Source organism: Falco peregrinus, chromosome 1 (genome assembly GCF_023634155.1).
Source record: "Falco peregrinus isolate bFalPer1 chromosome 1, bFalPer1.pri, whole genome shotgun sequence".
NCBI lineage: Eukaryota > Metazoa > Chordata > Aves > Falconiformes > Falconidae > Falco > Falco peregrinus.
Genome location: NC_073721.1, coordinates 24734695 through 24754805, shown reverse-complemented (window position 1 = coordinate 24754805; position 20111 = coordinate 24734695). Strand labels below are relative to the sequence as shown.

Sequence of the window (20111 nt, the reverse complement as noted above, 5' to 3'; positions counted from 1 at the left end):
GTACCATTTTTATACAGTTCCAAGTCCCAAAATCTCTGCCTGGTTCCAAGAAACTTCATGCATGTGTGTGGTGGGTGTGATGCTAGGCAAAGGTAGGTGCGTCTGGTTCTGCACAGGCTCGGTGTTCGCAGGGGGACTGTTTCGGGGTCACATCAGATGAGGCCCTCCCCAAGGTCAATGACCTAGTACCCTTGCAGATGTGCAGTTAGCTGTTTACAGGCACCAAAACCAGGGGATGTGAGGGCAGAAAACACCGTCTCCGACCTGCCTCTGCAGGGCTGGAAACCAGTGTCTCGTTTGTCCTTGTGGTTGTAACACCTGCTATGTGCCCGAGTCGGCAAAGTTCATGTCTTTTTGTACCAAGAAATGTTTAAGGCAAATGTCCACTCATCCATCTGCCACACCTGTGTAAATTCCTTTGACATCTTCAAAGAATATCTGAAACAATTCCTAATGATACTACATAGTCAAATACGTTTACAGTTAAATAGCTTATAGATGCGTAATACTTCTAAAAGCTTGTATTTTAGCCTTCTCAGTTTCCTACTGTTCAATACTGCAGTTGGTAGTTGTACTTTATTTGTGCGTGACTCCAAAAATCACTTATGTGGAATACTTGTGGTTTTACTGTTTCTTACCTCGGTAAAAAGGAGATAAAGAATGATCAAAATACAGATGTTAATTTAAGAATCAAGTTGGAAAAAAATCATGACATCTTATTAAGGAAAGACCTTGCAGCATGAAACAGTGAGTATAATCTTTACAGGAAAGAAATTTTCGGTAGTTCCTTATGGTATACCTTTTTTTTTTATTTTTTAATTTAAAGATGCTAAAAGCTAAGCACCATGCTGCTTCAAAAATGTCATGGCAGTGTAAAATTATCTGCTGAGCAGACAAATAGCAAAAATGTGAATTGTTCTGTAAGTGGGTATGAGGACTGTGTACACAGGTAAAACATGCTGCACTGGTATTTTAAGAGAGAAGTTAAAACTTACTAGAATTGTTCCTTCTCGTTTCAAACCATATTTGTAAAGGGGGGGGGGGGGGGGTAAAAAACCTCTTGCTTTGTTTATTAGATGTTTCCCCCGTTCCCCTCATCCCATCCTCCTTTTACATTTCTCCAGGTGTTTGTTCTGTGTTTATCCTTTTGGTGAACACTTAAGTCTTGTGTAGCAAACCCACTGATCTCTGGTGTAAGAAATAAATCCTGACCCAGAGAAAAGAGATTCTGCTAAAGGTTGTAGGCATTTTACTTTACTTTTGTGGTGGGTCATTATTGTTCAGAAACATTAGCAAGATGCTGAATTGGATAGATTGATAGAAATGGTGATTTAAAATGGAGAGGAGTATTTTTAAATCCATAACTTCATCCTGTGGCTCAGCCTCTTCTCAAAGGGCTACACCATGTGGAGAATTGAGTCTACTACAGCTAGTAAGTGTTATCCTTCCAAGTAAATCTGTAGCGAATTGGGCTTTTTATCTAAGTTTTGGCTTCAAGTGGTAGTCACCTATAGACAGTTGTACTCAAGTGACAAGGTCAACTTTGCCTTTGATTCCAAGATTGCTAGACCTGGAAAATTTTTACTGTCTTCTAGTAGTGCAATTCTCTGCCTTTCAAGAAGCTACAACGGAAGGGACAAAACTTACAAAAGGACTTGATGGGATTTTTATTGTTCATAAAATCCTGCAGCAATTCCCTTGTTTGAGCTACTGAGACATTAGGACTAAGAATTTTCTAGTTCCTCAGCTGTTGTAAATGCAGCTCAGCTGACACAGATGGGCTGATGCTCTTCCTCGAGGACCTAGCCTTCTGATACTAGCCATCTTCAGAGCCAAACAGTGTATCTGGGACGCTGCACTTAAGTGATTGAAACAGGCACAGAACATTAGCCTTTCTCCAGTTTCTCTGTGTTTATTGAAAACTGCTATATGAAAAGGACAATTAGAGTTGTGTTCCTGAAAAGGCATAGTCTGTTGCACAAGTTTTTGGTTGATTTTCACAAAGAATGGTCTTGGGGGCTCCATTTTTGGCTGAACTCCAGATACAGTTTGAGATGTGCTTTTCAAAAATCATGGAGATAGGTGATGGCAATGACTTTAGTAGCCATCCAATGAAACCTTTGTCTTCACTCTCCAGTTATAAAGTTATGTATGACTTTACTTTGCAGTTGAATCAGGGCTTTTTTCCTCATCTACCAACTAACTCAGCCTGGTAATGAACGAATACTACCAGGACCGGTAATGCCCCATCACTAGTATGTAAGGAACTTACGCAGCAGGAGAATGTTTTGCATTTGCTAAGAGTGAGCAGATACTGCAGTTCCTGAGCAGTTAGGAGGAATCCTCCTAACAACATCGCTGGGGAAGGAGGGAATTTTCCAGTAGATTTTAAAATGTTACACATTGAAATCTATTTTAAAAAAAAAAGAAAAAAAAGAAAAAAAAGTTCCACATATTATGATATGCCATACTTTCTCAGTAACAATATCCATACAGGCACTGTGTAGCTAGAAAAAGCCATGCGAAAGTTACTGCTACAGGATGTGTCCTTCAGCGAAAGCTGTCACAGGGAGTATTAATTTCAGCAATTTGACAAGACAGCCTTAAAGAAAACAGTAACTTGACTAATGGTCTTCCAAAAGGGTGACACTTGTTTCCGACATAATTTTATTTTTAAAAGAAGGAACTGGGTAGATTAATAATAACATTGGTAGAATAATACCTGACTTGCATTCTTTTTACATACTGCTATGATTCCTATGTCAAATCTAGTAATAACAGTTTAAGCAGTTTTGTCTCTTGGAGGGAGGAGGTGTTGTGGAACAGCCATACCTCAGTGGTTCAGCAAGGAAGGATGATGCAGTGTCTCTTGTGCTGGTGGTAGCTATGCTTTCTCAAATGATAAATAAAGGTGATGAAAACATTTCATGTGAAGAGACCCCAGAGCAGCTTTATCCAAACTCAACTTACTCCCAATGTATGGGCCAAGAAATTACTTAAACCATGAAGAAAAATGAAGGAATTAAGTTAGGTAGCATAGTCACTGAGATGGTTTAAAATGTGGAGTAATCTGCCTGTTTGGCCTTTAGGAGCAGGGAGATCTGGATTCTCCTGATACAAACCTCCGAGTGACTTCGGATGTGGTGCTACATTGCCTGTTGCATTGGTTTCCCCCATCTGATGGATGCAGTTTTTCAGAGAAGGCAAGAAATCTTTCAAGTATTTTGGAAATGCTTCAGGAAATGACAGCAAAGAAGTCCTGGTTGAAAAAACAGAATTAATATGGCATCTTTCTGTCTAAGTCATTAATTCAGCAACTGTAGTTCACCACAACACTTGCTGAGAGTCCAGTTTTTGAAGGGCTTGAGTAGGGCACATGCCTTAGAGTCAGGATGTGCCAGCAAGTCTGCGCTTGGGAGTTTATCTCCTCTGGGAGAGGTATTTATATATTAGATATATGGTAAAAACACTCTGCTACTTAGGGCCATTTATAATTTCCCTGTTCCAACATTCAAGCTAAATGCTGAATATACGGTTACTAACTCAGTGGCTCTCTCCATCTACCCAGCCCTCAAGGGATTGCTATTCTAGGCTCTGGGGTGACGTCACTCGCACTTCACACAATATCGCTGATGTGGTAGAGTCCTGTTCCTTCAGCCGAGACTTAGAAGATGAAGCTTTCCATACTAATTCTTAACTTCTCTTGGTGATCCTGGTTTTGCTGCCTCTGCTATCATTAAAAGTAAAGAGAAGACTGACATCTTTCATGCAATGGTCATTCTTCTTTTTCAAATGGGTCTAAGACAGCTGCTATGAAGTGAGTGAAATACCCTATGTTCTTGCTTCCTGCCTGCGAGAGCTGCAGTGAAGTCTGCAGTGCACAATTGCTGTGTTCAGGGAGCAGAGAACTACTCCAGGTTTTGTTCTTTTTTGGTTGGTTTTTTTTTGTGTACACCCCCCACTCCCCACGCTCCCCCACCCCACCCCCCAAAAAAAAAAAAACCAACAAAACTGTTGTGAGTCACTAAACCAGAAACTACAGAACCTGCACAGAGAGTGTATGGAGAAGTGTCAGGCAGCTCTGCTGGAAAAGGAGCAACTTCCAGCCTGCTCTGTCCACTAGTTTCTTACTGTTTGTGCTAACATGAAATTAATAGCAGGAGGGAGAGTCTGTTCTGAGCTGAATGGCAGGGTTGGAGTTGCATCTAAGACCAGTCTTGCTAAGGTTCTGAAATGCACAACGAAGGCCCCCAAGTAAATTTTGGTCTGTCCACTGATGATACCATGTGATGACCATGCTTTTTCAATATTGTTGACCTATGATAACTATAATGGCATCAAAGATAATATAGTAAGGCACATAATAAATTCCACCTCTCTTACCCATAAGCTACACTTGAAAGCCAGATAATTTTGAACTATTTCAACCCTCCAAGCTGTTTATCCAGTCATTTCAGAGAGGAAGTGTAGGAAAAGCGATGCCAGTGCTGAACTCTTTAGAGAATCCACCTAAAATTTTAAGTTATTAACTACCTGTCTTGGTTCTCTACAGATTCCCTGCTTTTCCTGGGTTCCCAAAGCCACACTGCTCACAACATGTAAGTTGAGAGAACCTATTTTTATTGTACAGAACAGGGAGGATTGAGCCTTGCACTAATTGCAAACCAGTACGTAGTATCATCAGTGGAGCTGTGACCAACTCCTGCATAAAAGCTTACATAAGTGGTGAGTCATACAGTCTTACGAAAGAATAGGGAGCAAGGCTTTCATTATGTTGTTTGCCTAATCAGAAATATGAAAATAAAAGAACACAGCACTCAGTGGGTTATGTTTGGCTAACTGTAGGCTGGAATTTCTGCAGTTGCACTACTATGATTGAGGCATTTTGTTGTTTGTGGTCCCAGCTTATATTAAACAGAGAGGATTTCTTCATAAATCTTTGCCTCTAGGGCAGAGTTAAGGTTGTTTGGGAACCCTAGCTATGTGTTTCCAGACATTAATGTCTGGAAGCAGCACCATGAGAGTAAAAATGGAGGTATATGCCTAGGGAGGATACTAGGAGCAAATGAAGAGGCCCAAGGGCAGGGTAGGGTTTGTGAGGATAAGCCTGTGAAGAAGCAGTGGAGTGGAAACAAAGCTTTTAGGATGACTGAGAAACACTCTGATGATTTCTCACATCTTACTTGTCTCTTTCTATGCTCGCAGGCAGGTAGTTCAATGGATATTACTTAATTCAGCACTGCTGTTAGCCATGAGTGGAGATACCTGCAGCCTTTAGAAGACAACTGGAGGGTTCTGAGGATCTCAGTTGGCTGTAGTTTTATGTGCAGCAACAGTGCTGTTTACACTGGTCTGATTAACCCATCGCTGCTTCTCATTTTCCTCCATCATTCCTCTGCACCTCAAGTGGCAAATGGGATCAGCAAGCTTCTCTCCTAGTGAAAAAAACGTAGCAATAAGAACTACACACATTTTTTTCAAACATGTACCTATAATAGCTGAAGGCTGGAACGAGTGACAGTAGGAGGAAGTCTGGAGCTGAAGAGCTGCGTGGCCAAGTGCCCCAGGAACTCCAGCTTTAGAGCAGCAAAAGGTGAGCAATTCCTGCATCACAGCTCTTTGAACAATCTAGATAAAACCTTTTAATTTTTCCCTTCCAACAGCTAGTTTGGGAGCATGTGGAACTGCAGCCTCTTTGTCACTACCTCGTTCCCCTATGGGCCCACACGCTTGCTCAGTGCAAGCGCCCCTGTCTAACATAAGTGTGCCTAAGCAGGGCAGCCAGAGGACAGTTCTGCCTGCCCAGTATCCCACCTCCCTCTGCTTTCCTGCCTGGAAAGGGGACATGGGGCCGTGTGACACAAGCATGATAGGCACTGCTGTGTGAAACCATCAGCAATGTGGAACTGCTCCTTAGTAAGTTGCCAGACTGCCTTAGGAAGGACTAGTACAGGGGATGCGTAGGATCTGGGTTTGTTCGGCATTGGTGCTTTGCTGTTTTGGCTGGGCTTTCTTTGGGGTGTGTGGGATGGTGGAACTCCATCAACCCAAGGGGTGAAAACGGCAAACTAGGACAAGCTGGTTCGGTTTGGGCCTTAAAACAGCCTTTCAGGATGCCTGTGCCCGCCCCTACCGCTGGTCACTCCAGAGCCCGGCAGCTCCTGCCGCACCGCAGGGCGGCCCCAGGCCCCGCCGCGCACCCTGGGTCCCCCGCGGGCCCTGTAGCTGCAGCGGGCGCGGCTCACGCGCATTCCCGGGGGCACGGTTTATTGCTGTGGCAATGACAGAAAAAGCGCGCCGGGGCTCAGCAATGTCCAAATCAAAGCCCCCCCCTTTTTTTTTTTTTTTTTTAAACATCACAACAAAGAACCCAAACAAAAAAATAACTTGCAGAATAAGCGTTCCGTAAGCGCGGTTTCCTTTGCAGGCTCTCAGCTGCCCCTGAAAGCAAGAGCCGGTGCCCCGGGGCCGGCCGGCGGCCCCCGGTGCTCCCGAGCGAGCGGCGATGCCCCATTCAGCCGTTAAGGGCCCTTAATGGCCCGGGCGCGGCGCACCCGCCCACCCCCGCGGGAAGCGGCCGTCGGGCTGCGCACCCTGCCCGGCGCCCCGCGCACTCGCCTCGGCGCCCCCAGCCCCGTGCGGCCACCGCCGCGGAGCGGCACGGGGCACCCGGCCATGGCGGAGCACCCGGGCACGGCGGAGCACCCGGGCACGGCGGCCCGCCGGCTGCGCCTGGGGCTGGGGCTGGGGCTGGCCTGGCTGCTGAGCCTGCCGGCGGCGAGCGGCCTGCCCCTGGTCCCCGCGCCGCGGGACGGGGTCCTGGCGGCCGCCCTGCAGCGGCTGCGGGAGGTCTTCGACATCGAGGCGCTGCCGCCCGACGTGCTGCCCCGCAAGCGGCCGCCCCAGTTCATGGTGGATCTCTTCAACGCGGTGGCCGACGCCAACGGCATCAGCCGCGCCCCGGGGCTGCTGGAGGGCGACGTGGTGCGCAGCTTCGAGGACCGAGGTGGGCCGGGGGCGGGCCGGGGCCGGGGGCCCGACGCCGGGGCAGTTCCCCGCAGCGGCGGCACCTGCCGGGCGGGGGGTTCCGGTGCCCGCCGCGGGACCCCGGCGGGGCGCAGCGGGGCCGGCGGCCGCCGCGGGAACGCGGGTGACAGTGCGGGGCCCTGCGTGTGCCTGAGGGAGGCTCTTTTCCAGTCCCCCTGGGCGCGGACCTGCACCGCTTCCACTTCGACGTCGGCGCGGTGGAGAGGAGCGAGCGGGTGCTGCGGGCCGAGCTCCGCGTCTTCGGGCTGCGGCGGGGCCGCGCGGCGGGGGCCGGCGTGAGGCACTTCTGCAAAGTAAGCGGGAACCGCCTGTCCAGCGCAGGCGCCTTCGCTGCTAACCGGGCTGCAAACGGGGAGGGCGACCACTTAGCACGTCAGCCTGCGTTATTTTTACTTTTATTTGTTTGCCATACTCACTTTTCCTTCGCGTTCAGCGTGCCGAGCAGGCGCAAGGCTTGGCTGTGGCAGCGTGCTGGCCGCTGCGCGCTGTGCAGGCGGCTCCCCCCCGAGGTACCGCCGTCGGACCTGGCTCAGGCCGGACCGTGCTTTTCTGGGATTTGAGATGTTTTAAAGTTTAAATCGAAATTTATCTGTTTGAGCGGCTCCAGAAAATAATAGTAGCCCTCAGGGATTCATAGGAAAATAGGGCAGGTGAGGACTCTGATACTGAGTCTGTTCTTTTGGCAAAATGCAGGATGGGGCTTTTTGGAAACCTGAAGACAAAGATGTGGGGAAGCAGAAGCCTTTCATGGCAGCAGATAATCAATATAGAAAGAAAAGGGGATGGTCAGGATATTTTTCTGTAATATCAAACAGTCTACTATCCTGCACGTGTAGAAGTATGTGTACAGAACACACCTAGATGTATGGAGCGATACTTGGTTTTCTGTTAAACTGTCTCAAAACTACTTTTTGCCTGGTTTAGAATGACGGAACAGTTTTACAGCTATGATGTGGCAGAAGTGTGATAATTTTCATCCTCCTTATTTTGCTGGAAAAGTAGTTGGTTTCATTTCTTTACTGTTTTGTTTTATTGCTCTCATCAAGGTGGAACTGTATGAGCTTTTGGAGAATGGAAGTAAGCCACAGAAAAGACATCTCATTGCATCAAGATTGTTGTCCATGTACACAGAAGGCTGGGAAGTATTCAACGTCACGGAGACAGTAAGCAGAGAATTCTGTCTGAATTTTAATTCTACATCTCTTAAGATTACAGACAACTCGTAACTCCAGCATTGTATTTATGCTAGGTATTGCGGTCAATTCAAACTGAAAGACAGAAGCAGAAGGAGAAGTTTCTAACACTTAAAAGTACACCTGGTGCTACCTGAAATAAAGGAGAAGTGTTTGTATGCCACTAGCAGCACAGGCATGATGAGAATTGAGTAACCCAAACCTAGTCCATAGGAGGGACATCAGGCCAATTATGTCATTGTGATTAAAACTTGTTTAGGCTGCCAAAGGAGATGCCACTGATTGTGTGCTACAAGTAGGTTTTCATTTCTCCTTTTTATTCTGGTGGCATTACTACACAGCAGTGTGCTTTAACGTTCTGTTTCTGGAATTTATCATGGTTCCATTGTTTTTCATTTAACTTCTGCTGTAGACTTCTTCAGTTTCAAGATTTGTTTTATAGATATCCTTAAACTGTAATAGTATGTGAGTGCCTTTCCACAGCAAAAAGCCAAACGTGGTTTAAAGCATACGGTTTCTTGGATTTAAATCTGTACTCTCGGACAGTGTTTTTTATTGCCTGAGCTTTATGATCAGACTAAACCAGCATGCTTTGATGAGTGGTTGAGTTGCATCTCAGGTCATGATAGCCCTGCTTGAGAGTGGCCTAGCCTTATCTATTAGTCTGCAATTATAACTATTAGATAAACTTGCTCAGTTGCAGGGTTGGTTTCTTCAAATGCAATGTTTGTTAGATTTAAATGAGTTTTAATAGTGTGGAAAGTCTGGAGAGTTCATATTACTTTGTTATTAAGATTGCTATGAAAAATAAATTCCTGACTAAAGTCAGAGAGGATTTATTTTAATGTTAATTTTAACTCCTGGACTCATCTGTTCACTACTAAATTTTCTGAAATTAATTATTTTCCTGTAAATGTAGCTTTGGGGAATGCATATGGTATTTTGTATTTTTAAATGTTGAATTACTGGTTTAAATATTAAACTCAATTGAGTCTCAGCTATACAGTTACCTTATTTCTGTCATAATATACGTTCTTATGCTCTCCTAGCTTGTTGCCTGTTCCCTTTTCCTAATATAAACATTGCTTAATCATAATGCTGTAATAAGAATATTGAAACAATATTTTTTCATTTCCCTGTCATTACCAGGTTTCCAAGTGGGTTGGAAACAGCAGCTGCAACCATGGCTTTTTGATAACTACAACACATGTATTCAACAACAGAATTGAGCACAACGTGGTTAAGTTTGCTAAGAGCCAGGGTGCTTTGCAGGCGACTAGAAATGCTTTCCTTGTCCTCTTCACCAACAGTAACAAACGGAGGTCTTCCAGCTTTGCGCCCTCTTCCACAAGTAAGTTCACGCGAGAGCAGCAGCTGTGTTGTAGAATATGAACTCCCTGTTCATCTTCTGTTATCTTCTGCCTCATGTATACCTAATCTCAGTATTTACTTGCAGTGTTGAACAGGTTTGAAGTTCAGCTTTGTCACTGATCAGAGTTTGATCTGATAGCTCATGCTAATAGGTCACCCAGCACCTTAAGTTGCCTTTCCCCTCAGAAAAAACGTGTTTGCAGGACATACTCATAAAGCCTAGGGGGAATCTGGTTTGTTTTGTTTGTAAAGGGGTGGAAGTTCTATTAGGTTGGGTTGGGGAGGAGGGGGAATTAATTACTGTTTATATTTCTTTTTTGTGGTGGTGAAGTGTGCATGAAAATTGTAGGTTATTTTTAGGCTAAAAAAAACCAGTGACCTGGAAAACTTTGTGAAAATGCTGGTAAAGTAACTGTAAGTAGAGTTATTAAGTGCGGTTTTCAAGAGTAGAAGAGGTTGTTAAATAAGCAATTTAAGCCTCTCTGTCCTTGGCTTGGTTTTTAAGCACCTATTTAACTTCAGTGACTAATTAGCATTGTGACTAAAGGCTGCTTTCATCAAAGACAACGCCTCGTCCTTTAAATTACAAAACATAGTGCCTTACCTCTCCCACTGGTCTTCCAGTAAATCCAGCTGTAGTTGGATTTTAGAGCCTGATAAATCCAAAGAACAAAAGCTGGAGGAGGGGCAGAAATTATTCTCTTTTGGGGTTGCAGGTTTTTCTGGTAAATCATTGCATTTTCGTACTAGAAAGAAACTAGGTAGGACTTGCATCAGTATTAAGAAGTAGGTGATTAGATTGATTAAAAACAAAAATGAGGCTGGCCTGTTTGTTTTCCAAATAAAATTTTTATAGTGAATTCCTGGATCCAATGAGAATCAAGCTCTATACGAGATACCGAGCAAGTAGATACCCATTTCTCATTGAAGAAGCTCCGTTGACGTGCTTGTTATTTGTGGTCAGTGGATCTGCACAGGTAGTTCTCCCACCAGCCTGTATATTAGTGGTTTGCAGCCTCTGTACATGGATCTTGTGGTCTCCGTGGACTTCTCAAAAGATACTTTAAGAAAGCAAACCTATTATCGGTAAGCTTCCTTCTCTAGCAGAGTTCCATAAAAGTGGTGGTAGTGTTTTCAGATCCAAAATTGAATTTATTTTTTTTAAATATTACTTTACAAGAGCACACTCTGTTTTGCAAGTGTATGCGTAAGAAAAAGGCATTATTTCCAGCCTCTGTTAGCACTGCTCAGCGTGACAGCAGTTGAATACACACCCCTTCTGGTGCTGTCACAGTTTAAGTGTAATTTTAAAATCTCGTCTGAAGACTTTGATGTAGATTTGTGGAATAGACTTTCATACAGAATACTGTACTTAGGAAATTAATTTCTTTTGAGAAAGATTAACATGCAACTTCCTTTCAGAACCAGAGATGAACCCTGACAAAAATGATGCTTCACACATGCCTCGTGAAACTCAGATCATCGAAAGCAGCAGTGCAAGCATGAGCAGGAGACCTCGAGCTGCTGCACTCCCTTCTGCCGAAAGCCAGGTAACAGCATGTCATCGAAGGGAATTCTACGTTGACTTCCATGCTATTGGCTGGTCAGGATGGATTATTTACCCAAATGGATACAATGCATTTTCTTGCAAAGGATCCTGTCTCTTCCCCTTGGGGGAAAGTCTAAATGCAACAAATCATGCTACAGTTCAGTCCATAGTCCATACACTTAAACTGTCTCAAGATATTAGCACGCCCTGCTGTGTGCCAGATGAATTGAAGTCCCTCAATCTTCTCTACTTTGATGACAAAGAGAATGTGGTCCTTAAAAATTATAAAGACATGGTGGCAACAAGGTGTGGTTGTCATTAGCAGGACCTCTTTTGTCTGCATTTGGTGTGCACTTGGATTCAGTTCCCCATTTGCCACTGATAATACCAAGGGAGATGGCATTTCAGTTTAAAGGGCAGGAGAGCCAGAAACGCAGCTGTGCTTCAGATCTTCTTCCCCTCACCGTGGCTCTGTGGAACCATGTTTAAGGCTGGCTGTCAAAGAGCCATGGGCTTCTCTAGGGTATGGTGACCTGCGTGGAGAGCTCTTTGAGTGCCAGTACACCAGAGGAAACCATTAAAAACAGGAACTTGCTATGTGGAAGAATTGAAACCCAGTTAGCTGACTGTTCAAATTAAGGTCTTGTTCTGTATATTAAGACTCAGAGTTTCCTATCATTTAACAGGCATGGTATCCTGCTTCCATCCAGGACCAGGTGCAGGTCTCTTAGTAACACAGCCTTACTCAGTTTTGATTGCATGATCCAGTGGGTATGTACACTCCTGCGTAGAGCTTTCAGGAGCCCAGGATTAGCCCAGAGCTAATGTCAGAGGCCTCTATTATCTGTAGCTCATGCATTACCCAGAAATGCACGTCTTCCCCCTGTTCTTTTGTAGCCTACCAAATGCAGAGACCTTGTAAGTCCCCATGGGACTTGCTAGCCAGTCTGAGGGAACACATACATCAGTATTTGTCTGAGAATCAGCAAATCTGGCTTCTGATGCAGGGCCACACCTCTGTATGATAGAGTCAGCCAGTCCCCTTCTTTGTAAAATCATTCTCTTCCACCATGGTCTGCTGTGGCTGTTAGGCTGTGTGGCCGCAGAAATTGATTGCCTTTGTGTATTTATACAGTGGCTGTACAATGGGATCCTAAGCTTGGGTCAGAATCCCCGTCATTTAGCAGGAAGAAAGAAGACCACTAAGCTTTGGAGGCTTGTGAGAACATACTGGATGCTGGCCTGGTCCTGTATCTGAGGCAAGTCTGATGGAAGGTGCTCACTGTTCCCTTCCATTCTTCCTCAAAGTATAGGACATAGACTTGGAAGGGGGCCTCCTGAGGTCTTTCAGTCTTGCTACAATTTAATGCAGGGAACCAGCCCATTGCAGTTCCTCAGTCAACTCACAGAGTTGTAACTTAAACCTGGTTAGGTTTGTTGCCTCCATTAATCCTTGAAGGAGGCTGACTTCTCACAGAACGTGATGCCTCCTGTGAGTAGAAACTTCATGGAGAATTTTTTTACTCCAGTGACATTCTTTAAAAAAAAAAAAAGATGAAATTATGTAAATTTTTTCTTTCTGTAAATACTGATTTCTGTAATAAATCTATTTTATTTAAAACCCAAACACTTGGAGTATTTTAACTTAATTTGTAATAGAAAATTATAATTTTCAAATAAATGTAATGTAACACTGGTCTGGGTTTTTGTTTTGTTTTGGAACATCCTTCCTAGAATCATGAATCAAATACTTTTCCAGAAGAGAGGATGTGCCTATTGGCTTCAGAGGACACTGTATCCAGTCCTCTGACTCCATGTCAAGGAGTACAATGAATAAGCAGAATGGGTGTGTCACCCTTCAGGGAGGAGGGTCCAGTAATTTTTCCTGAAGTGAAACTCACATTGAAGCTTCTTGTAACTCTCACTTGAGTTAGGCACAAAGACTAAAGCCCTTCAGGTTGGTCACACATTGTGCTGGTAACAAAGCCTAGCTCGTGGAGGTCCCAAACTGAACATACCTGAGATGGTTTCAGTTTTCTTGGTGCGTTATTTTGATGCATGTTGTAAATCTTAGGATGCCTTCATTAAAATTTCACTAAGTTAGGAAGCCAGGACAAAAGAAATAACTGTTCACAGGTACAATATATGCTGTGCCATACGTGTAGGGCATGTGCTTATCAGAACTGTAGCCTGGAATATGTGGAGTAGAGGAGCCTGAGCATGACAAGGATTTGGAAAGAAAGGATGGCATCCGTGGGTCAGTGTGGACAGAAGGGTTTTCTGCCATTATTTTTTTTCCCTGGAATGGTATGGAGGGTAAGTATCAGCAGAGCCGTGATACTCTGTTGTCAGAACAGCTCCAAAAGCAGGTCTTGCTGCTGAGAGCAGTGGTTAAGGTGAGGATTTGGTGCTTAGTCCAGACTGGAACAGGCAGTGAAGTGTTCAGAAAGCTCAATTTTGTTAGGTACAAAAGGCTTGATTCCCCCAAGCCAGGGAAACAGGCTGTGATACAGCTCCTCTATTTCCATTCAGCAGACCATGTGTTGAGCTGGTGGTGTGGAGCTATACGGCACAGGCACAGGGTCTTCAGTACGACTGAATGTTTCAAACCTGCTGCATGTGCCTGGCATAGCAGAAAAAAAGTATTTATCCTTTCCACAGAACAGCCCGTCATCGCCGTGCTGAGCACACTGCCTCGTCTTCAGAATTCCCAAACAAATGGGCAAAATCTTCTATGTAAAACTTCTGAGTTGGGGCAGGGAGAGAGAACAGGGTGTTTTGATCTTGGTATACGGTCACCCTGGTAGAGTGGAGTATAAATCTGGTAGCAGGGTGATGCTAACTGCTGCATGGGCTCAGATTTTTGCCTTTGGCAAAAAGGGACCTTGGAAAGCATAAAGGGTCACAATCTCACTTTGCTGATTTATTTTCCATGCTGCTGTTCCGCAGTTTTCCCTTTTAACTGCAGAAGTATCTGTGGTGTTTTAAATCTGTAGGAGCCACACCTTGGGAATGGGGAAATGTGTCTACAGTGAGAGTCCGGACAAGGTAATTTCGGAATGGTGACTTCTGATAGTTATCTATGCTTCTTTTGGTAGGGGCCCCAGGAACCAGAGCCAGAAGTTTTCACTGCCAAACAATGCTTGTAGAAGGACTGCATTTGGAACGGAGTGGCTGAGGCAGGTTCTATGTCCGGCACACTCCAATCTTCTGTCCATGACATGACAGATGCTTCTAGCACCATCAGCTGTGTATCAGCTGCATCCTTCATTGCTTGACTCAGAGAACTGCCCATTTTTACCAGGACTTTTTAATGGCTTTCTTCTTGTTTCAGATGCCAGGGGAAAAAAGGAAAAATTTCTATTGAAAAGCAAGTCTGATTAATAAATAAATGATGGGCAAATTGCATATTAGCTAACATAGTGTTGCCCTACAATAGGTGAATATGCACAGCCAAGCTAGGAGCACTCAGTAGTTCTGCACACATTAAATTATTTTTTTCTGCACCACTCAACATACTCTCATTATGCCCCATTAAACCCTGATAATTAAAACAAAATATATTGGAATTGTTTATCCTGGACTTTGTAAGGAAATGAGGATCATAATAATGCCAAGGGAAAAAATTTACACTACACCAGAACTTGTAATTAGAATAACAATTAAGCACAAGTATGCTTCTCTCTCTCCCTGACCCCTCCCCATCTCTCTTTCTGTCTCGTGTTAGCATAAAGGTGTATTTTCTTGTTCATTAACTGAAATAAGTAAGAATTCCAAAATTAGAAATGCCACACGTTGGAGTCTTGGTTTAATCAGAAGATCATATGTTTAGGTGGCATAACAAAAAGCAATAGCTAGGGTTTTGGAGGGAATAGGAGTAATCTTCAGCATGGGCAATCTGGAAAAGGACTGGTGGCTCAGATTGTGCATTGTTAATACATGTTGCATCACAACAGCAGCAAGCAGAAGCAAGGCTGGTGGTAAACCCTGTTGTGAGAAATACTGTACTGAGACCAATGAGGAGTACACCTGGCCCTGAAGACCTCTCCCGTGTAAAGAGCAGAAACAAAAAGGAATGACCACAGATTTTATATGCAAGATGCCACCAAAAGCATCAACACCCCAGAGACTGAAATTTGGAGGTATACAGAGGAGAAGTCCCACATTAAAGGACTGAAAGCCTTGCAGCATCTCTCTCCTGTCTCCAGCTCCAAGCCTCACTGAAGGCACAGCTACAGCAGGTGTGGGGCTGTCTGAGCTGGCTCAGCTGGTGGCTGGCAGTGGTGGAGTGCCCTATCAGCCATCCATGGTGGTACATCTGTACTGCACTCAGCTCTTCAACTGAAGGGCTGCAGGCTTGGATCTCTGACAGCTCATGGATCTCTGTATCCTCTCCGTAGCATGAGAACAGTGTGATTCTCTTATGGTAAACAACACACCTTGCATTTCATACCCACAAGCATGTGGAAAGCAGGATTTCAGAGGCAGAAAGACTCAGACAATGCCTGGAAAGAGAATCCAACCCCCTGGTAAAGCTGCAGGGTTATGCTTAACCCCATGATAATGAATTTGGCCAGGGTTTGCAACCAAAGAGGTCCAGGTATGTGAGGTATGTGCAGTTATCACATAAGGTGGGGACAGCACTAAACCTAGTCCCAGGAGCACTGCAGTGGGATGGTAGTAGGATCTGAGTATGTTGTGGTGGAGAACTAATGGTAAAGAGCACAGATCCACAAGAGATCAGACTTGCACGGTCTCCTGCTTGTAGAATTGTTTGTTTTAAGGGATTTCTGTGGTGTTTCTGTCACAAGATACAGATGATGGAAAGGTGCTTCTGAGCACTGAAGCGGGAGGAGGCATGTGCTGGGGATGGCCTGTGGGGGTGGGTAAGGCAGAAGGGATGGGCTTGGGGAATTTGGTTTGGGATGGTTTCCTTTGTGAAGGGGAAGATAACTTAAATATGCCTGCCCTGAGGAAGCTGGAGCACAGCAATGCTGTAAGCAGCTGAAAGGCCTCAGGTCTATTCTGTCTGCTTTGCAGGCTTGAAAATGATATTCGGTATGAGGCATCCAGTTAGGAATGCTCTTGAGTCGTTTCCAGACTGCCAAGAGTAGTTACTATAGTTCCTGTTCTTCCTGCAGGAAATGGGACGTTTCTGTGCTTTACTTGAAAAACCCATGGTACTTGATTCATAGCCCTGGAGCTTGTCTCCTAAAAAGAGAGGAGAGAAACTGGGTGCCTATCGTAAATTCCAGGGATTTCCCAGAGAGACTGAACCCTCCAGATTACCTCCAGTCCCTTTAAGATCACACATGCAAATACATAAGAGCATATGCATGTATACATGTGGGTTCTTTCTTAGGTGCACACATGGGCACATGCCTTCATGTACAGAGGCAGCCTCCCTCCTGGTTCATCCCAAACTGCTTCCCAAAGCAGTTACTACTTACTTACCAATAACTGAGGTGGGGTGCTCAGGGCTAATTTGAGAACATTGTCACATCCGGAGGGTGCATTTCAATGGCTTCATGCAAAAGTATGTCACACCTAGGCCTATTCTCCCATTCTGGCCTTGAGTGTAGCCCACCTCCAAGGAGAGTAGTTAGCAGGTGTGAATTGACCTTTGGAGAATGAGACAATTGTGCCTTAAAGCAGCTAATTAAATGTTTTCTTTCTTTCTACTAGGTTGATTGCTAGAAGCCATGAACAGAATAAGAGGGACTGCTAACTTTCTGTTGCCACAAGGATCTATAGATTAATGCAGATACTAACTGCCCTATTTCAGAGCTAGATCACAGCCTGTCTTGGTTTTAGGAAACAAAACCTGTAGTTTTGCCTTTAAGTGGAAAAATGGCCTGTTACTGAGATGTGATTGGCCTTGAACTGAAACCATGATTTGGTGATGCTGTGCATCCAGGCCTCATGACAGAAAGCGGTGTTATGGCTTAAATCCCAGTACCCTGCTTCAGATCTGCTTGCAAAAACCTAGCTTGGTAAACTGACATATATTTCAGGGACCAGTTCCTGAGACTTGCAAGCACCTGAAAAATTCCAAATAAACTGGCAAGTCCATGGAAGAAAAAGGACGATTCAAAGAAAGTGCAAACCTAAATATGAGATACCATGTGTCTTTCAATTTTTCAACTTTGACCTCCACAGCATTCAATCTTCTAGTAGCTTTGGGTACCTTTTCTAGGCAACAGGAAATCACTTTTCTGCCTTTGACCAGGGTAAATAATGTCAATAATCATAGCATCCACATTCATTTGAGATCTCTTCAATTTTCAAAGACATTGGATTCTGGTAAGCCGGAGCAGCTTCTTCTGGGAAAAACTTTTCTCCAAAGCCAAGGTCAAATGTTTAAGATGTTAACTTACACAGTCTGAGTTTGCTGCTCTATTCTGCAGTAGCTGTCCATTATGGACAACTTGAGCAAATCAATTAGTCTTCCTGTATCTCATTTTCCTACCTTCAAGTAATGCTACTACTTTTTCCTCACTCTTATAGCTGATCCCTTGAAAGTCTTTCCTCACAGATCTTGGTTAGAAGACTCTTTTTAGTGGGAAAGAGCACATCTGGGAAGAAACGCCTTTATATGAAGTCGTCACTAAAAAAACAGACAATCCTCCTGAAAACCAGTGCTGTTTTGCCCCAGCAAACCCTGGCATAGTCTCAGCCTGCACTCTGAGTCACTTCAAATGGTAAGCAATGCAGGGACCAGGCACAGGTTTTGTAAAGGCATGACTCTGGGTAGAGAACTTTTGCTATTGAATAAGGCTTCTGGCAGCCTAACCCTCTCTGCCACTAGAGACGCCACAAAGTACCTTGTTGTTCTTCACAGGGAGGGAGGGCAAAGTATGGTTTATGGGCTGTCTTCTGAGTGTTCATATAGTTCTGGCCATAGGACTGTAGTTCTGGCCAGCTCTGAAAAGAAACACATTGTTCTTTTAGACACAGTAATGTGTGGCAGATGGAGAAGAAGATGTGCGTGTGTCTACTTGAAGCTTGGCGTGACCTGAATGGAATGAATATAATACTTGTGGGGACATCAACTCAAGAGGTCATGGGATCAGGACTGGTGCAATGAATGACTTCTCAGTGGTATGTAATTTAAGCTAATATCCTTTCCTTCTCATGTGCCTTCTCTGCCATGTCATGAAATTTCTGTCCAAATCCATTGTTGCTCAGCCCTGACCCAGGCTTTGATTAGAGACTTTCCTCTTCTATGTTGCATGTTCCCACATCTAAGGATCATATAATTTCAGTCCAGACAGCAGCTCTCAAATGAGAAAAAAAAATAATTCAGTATATGCACTGCCCATTAAAGGGAAGGAAGAAAAAAAAAAAAAAAAGGCTTACTTTCATTATAAATGGGACCAGGAATGTAAAAGTTCAATTACCAGAATGCATTTGCTTTGTACATTTTAAACCTGCTGTAGCTAGTATAACCAGCACATGCAGTTGGGTCTAATTGCTGCTTTCCAGCTTGACCTAATTGATGCTCTGATTTGCAGTCACCTACCTCTACAAGCCCATGTTTCATTACATTTTGCCCCTGCTTCCGAAATCCTAAAATTCCCATGGGGAGAAACAGATTACAGCAACCCAGAGCTTTTGTGTGTGAACTGACAATTCTTTCTCCCATATAATTTTCTTCATCTACATGTGAACAATAGAAATACAGTCGATTGACAGAGATGTATTAGTTACCCCAAAATACTCCGTATTTAGGCAGCATAGCTCCTTTTAACTCACTAGGCGTTTTACTTAAACTCTGAATGAAAACTGCAGTGGTATAAAATCAGCTTAGAGATATTTGGGATGTTTATATTACAAAACTGTGTTATTCTCAGTCTCTGCTTACAATTTAAAATAAGTTTTTTGCTGAAGAACGTGTCAGTATTTTCCATGGAAAATTATTTAGATAAAAGCTTTTGAAATATGGAAGCCTCATGGTTTTAGCTTGAAATAAGCATTTCAGTCATCATAAAAAAAAAAAAAAAAAGGAAAACAACACCTCTAATGTCTTTTGCAGCTTTGATTTCAAACACATCACATTCTTCATTAAAGCAATCATTGTTAAAACAGAGGGACATAAAGCAACATAGAATTTATTCCTTCATTAAACTGATGATCCGTATATGAAGCCAATTAACATTATGAGTCTGGTGAACATCAAGTGTAAAGAGGTTACAGAAAATTAAAAGCAGTCACCTTGGTCTTTAGATAAAGAAAGAACACTTTTACATTATAAATTATAAGAGTGTCCAAGCGGGACAAATCGGCAAATTTGGTTAATTGGAAAATACATTTTACTGCACATGAATTAGGGTAAAATAACCTTTTAGCTGCTAGCCTTTTTTTGTGGTCAGGTATTGGGAATCATGGGAAAGGAAGTGCTTGGACATGGAAAGGCTAGAGAGCCATTTCGTCAAACTTGAGCCACTTAGACTTTCTTGAGTTTTACAAATGATGCCCTCAAAGCTGAGTGCTCTTAAGGAAAACGTCCATTCAGTGATTTTGTTCATCAGTTCAGTCCTAGGTTTTATTGTCATGGGTGAAAAATAGGAAGAGGTATGTTTGTGTGTGCAGCACAGGGGCAGCTCTGCTTTAAGACAGACACAATCAGCAAAACATCTATCCAGAATTATATTTACTTGGACTTTTGCTTGCAGTAACTCATACTGAAGAAATAACAGTAATAGTAATAATAATAATAATGATGATGTATGCATGTAAGACTTTAAGGACTTTGCATTAAAAGGGATCTTTTGCTGAAATATTATAGCTCACCTCTATGTTATTTCATTCTGCAGCCTGGTTTTAGTGGTTGCCTACTAGCCGTGATCGAAAGCAATGTACTGAGGTTTTTTCTTTACCTGTGGTCCCAGCTTCGCGGGAGAGTGGCTGCAGAGAGGGGACACGGGGGACACGGAAAGACCAGACGCTGC

At 43.8% G+C, this 20111-nt stretch overlaps 1 protein-coding gene across 1 annotated transcript; it reads left to right on the top strand.

Moving 5' to 3' along the window:
* Window positions 1-6534: 6534 nt before the first annotated feature.
* Window positions 6535-11531, top strand: LOC106112594 (bone morphogenetic protein 2-like). The gene is made up of 5 exons (XM_055819031.1): window positions 6535-7006; window positions 7198-7340; window positions 8094-8210; window positions 9390-9591; window positions 11040-11531. Exons 1-5 carry the CDS (start codon window positions 6535-6537, stop codon window positions 11480-11482), a joined length of 1377 nt encoding a protein of 458 aa, XP_055675006.1. The 3' UTR covers window positions 11483-11531.
* The last annotated feature ends 8580 nt before the right edge of the window (window positions 11532-20111 follow it).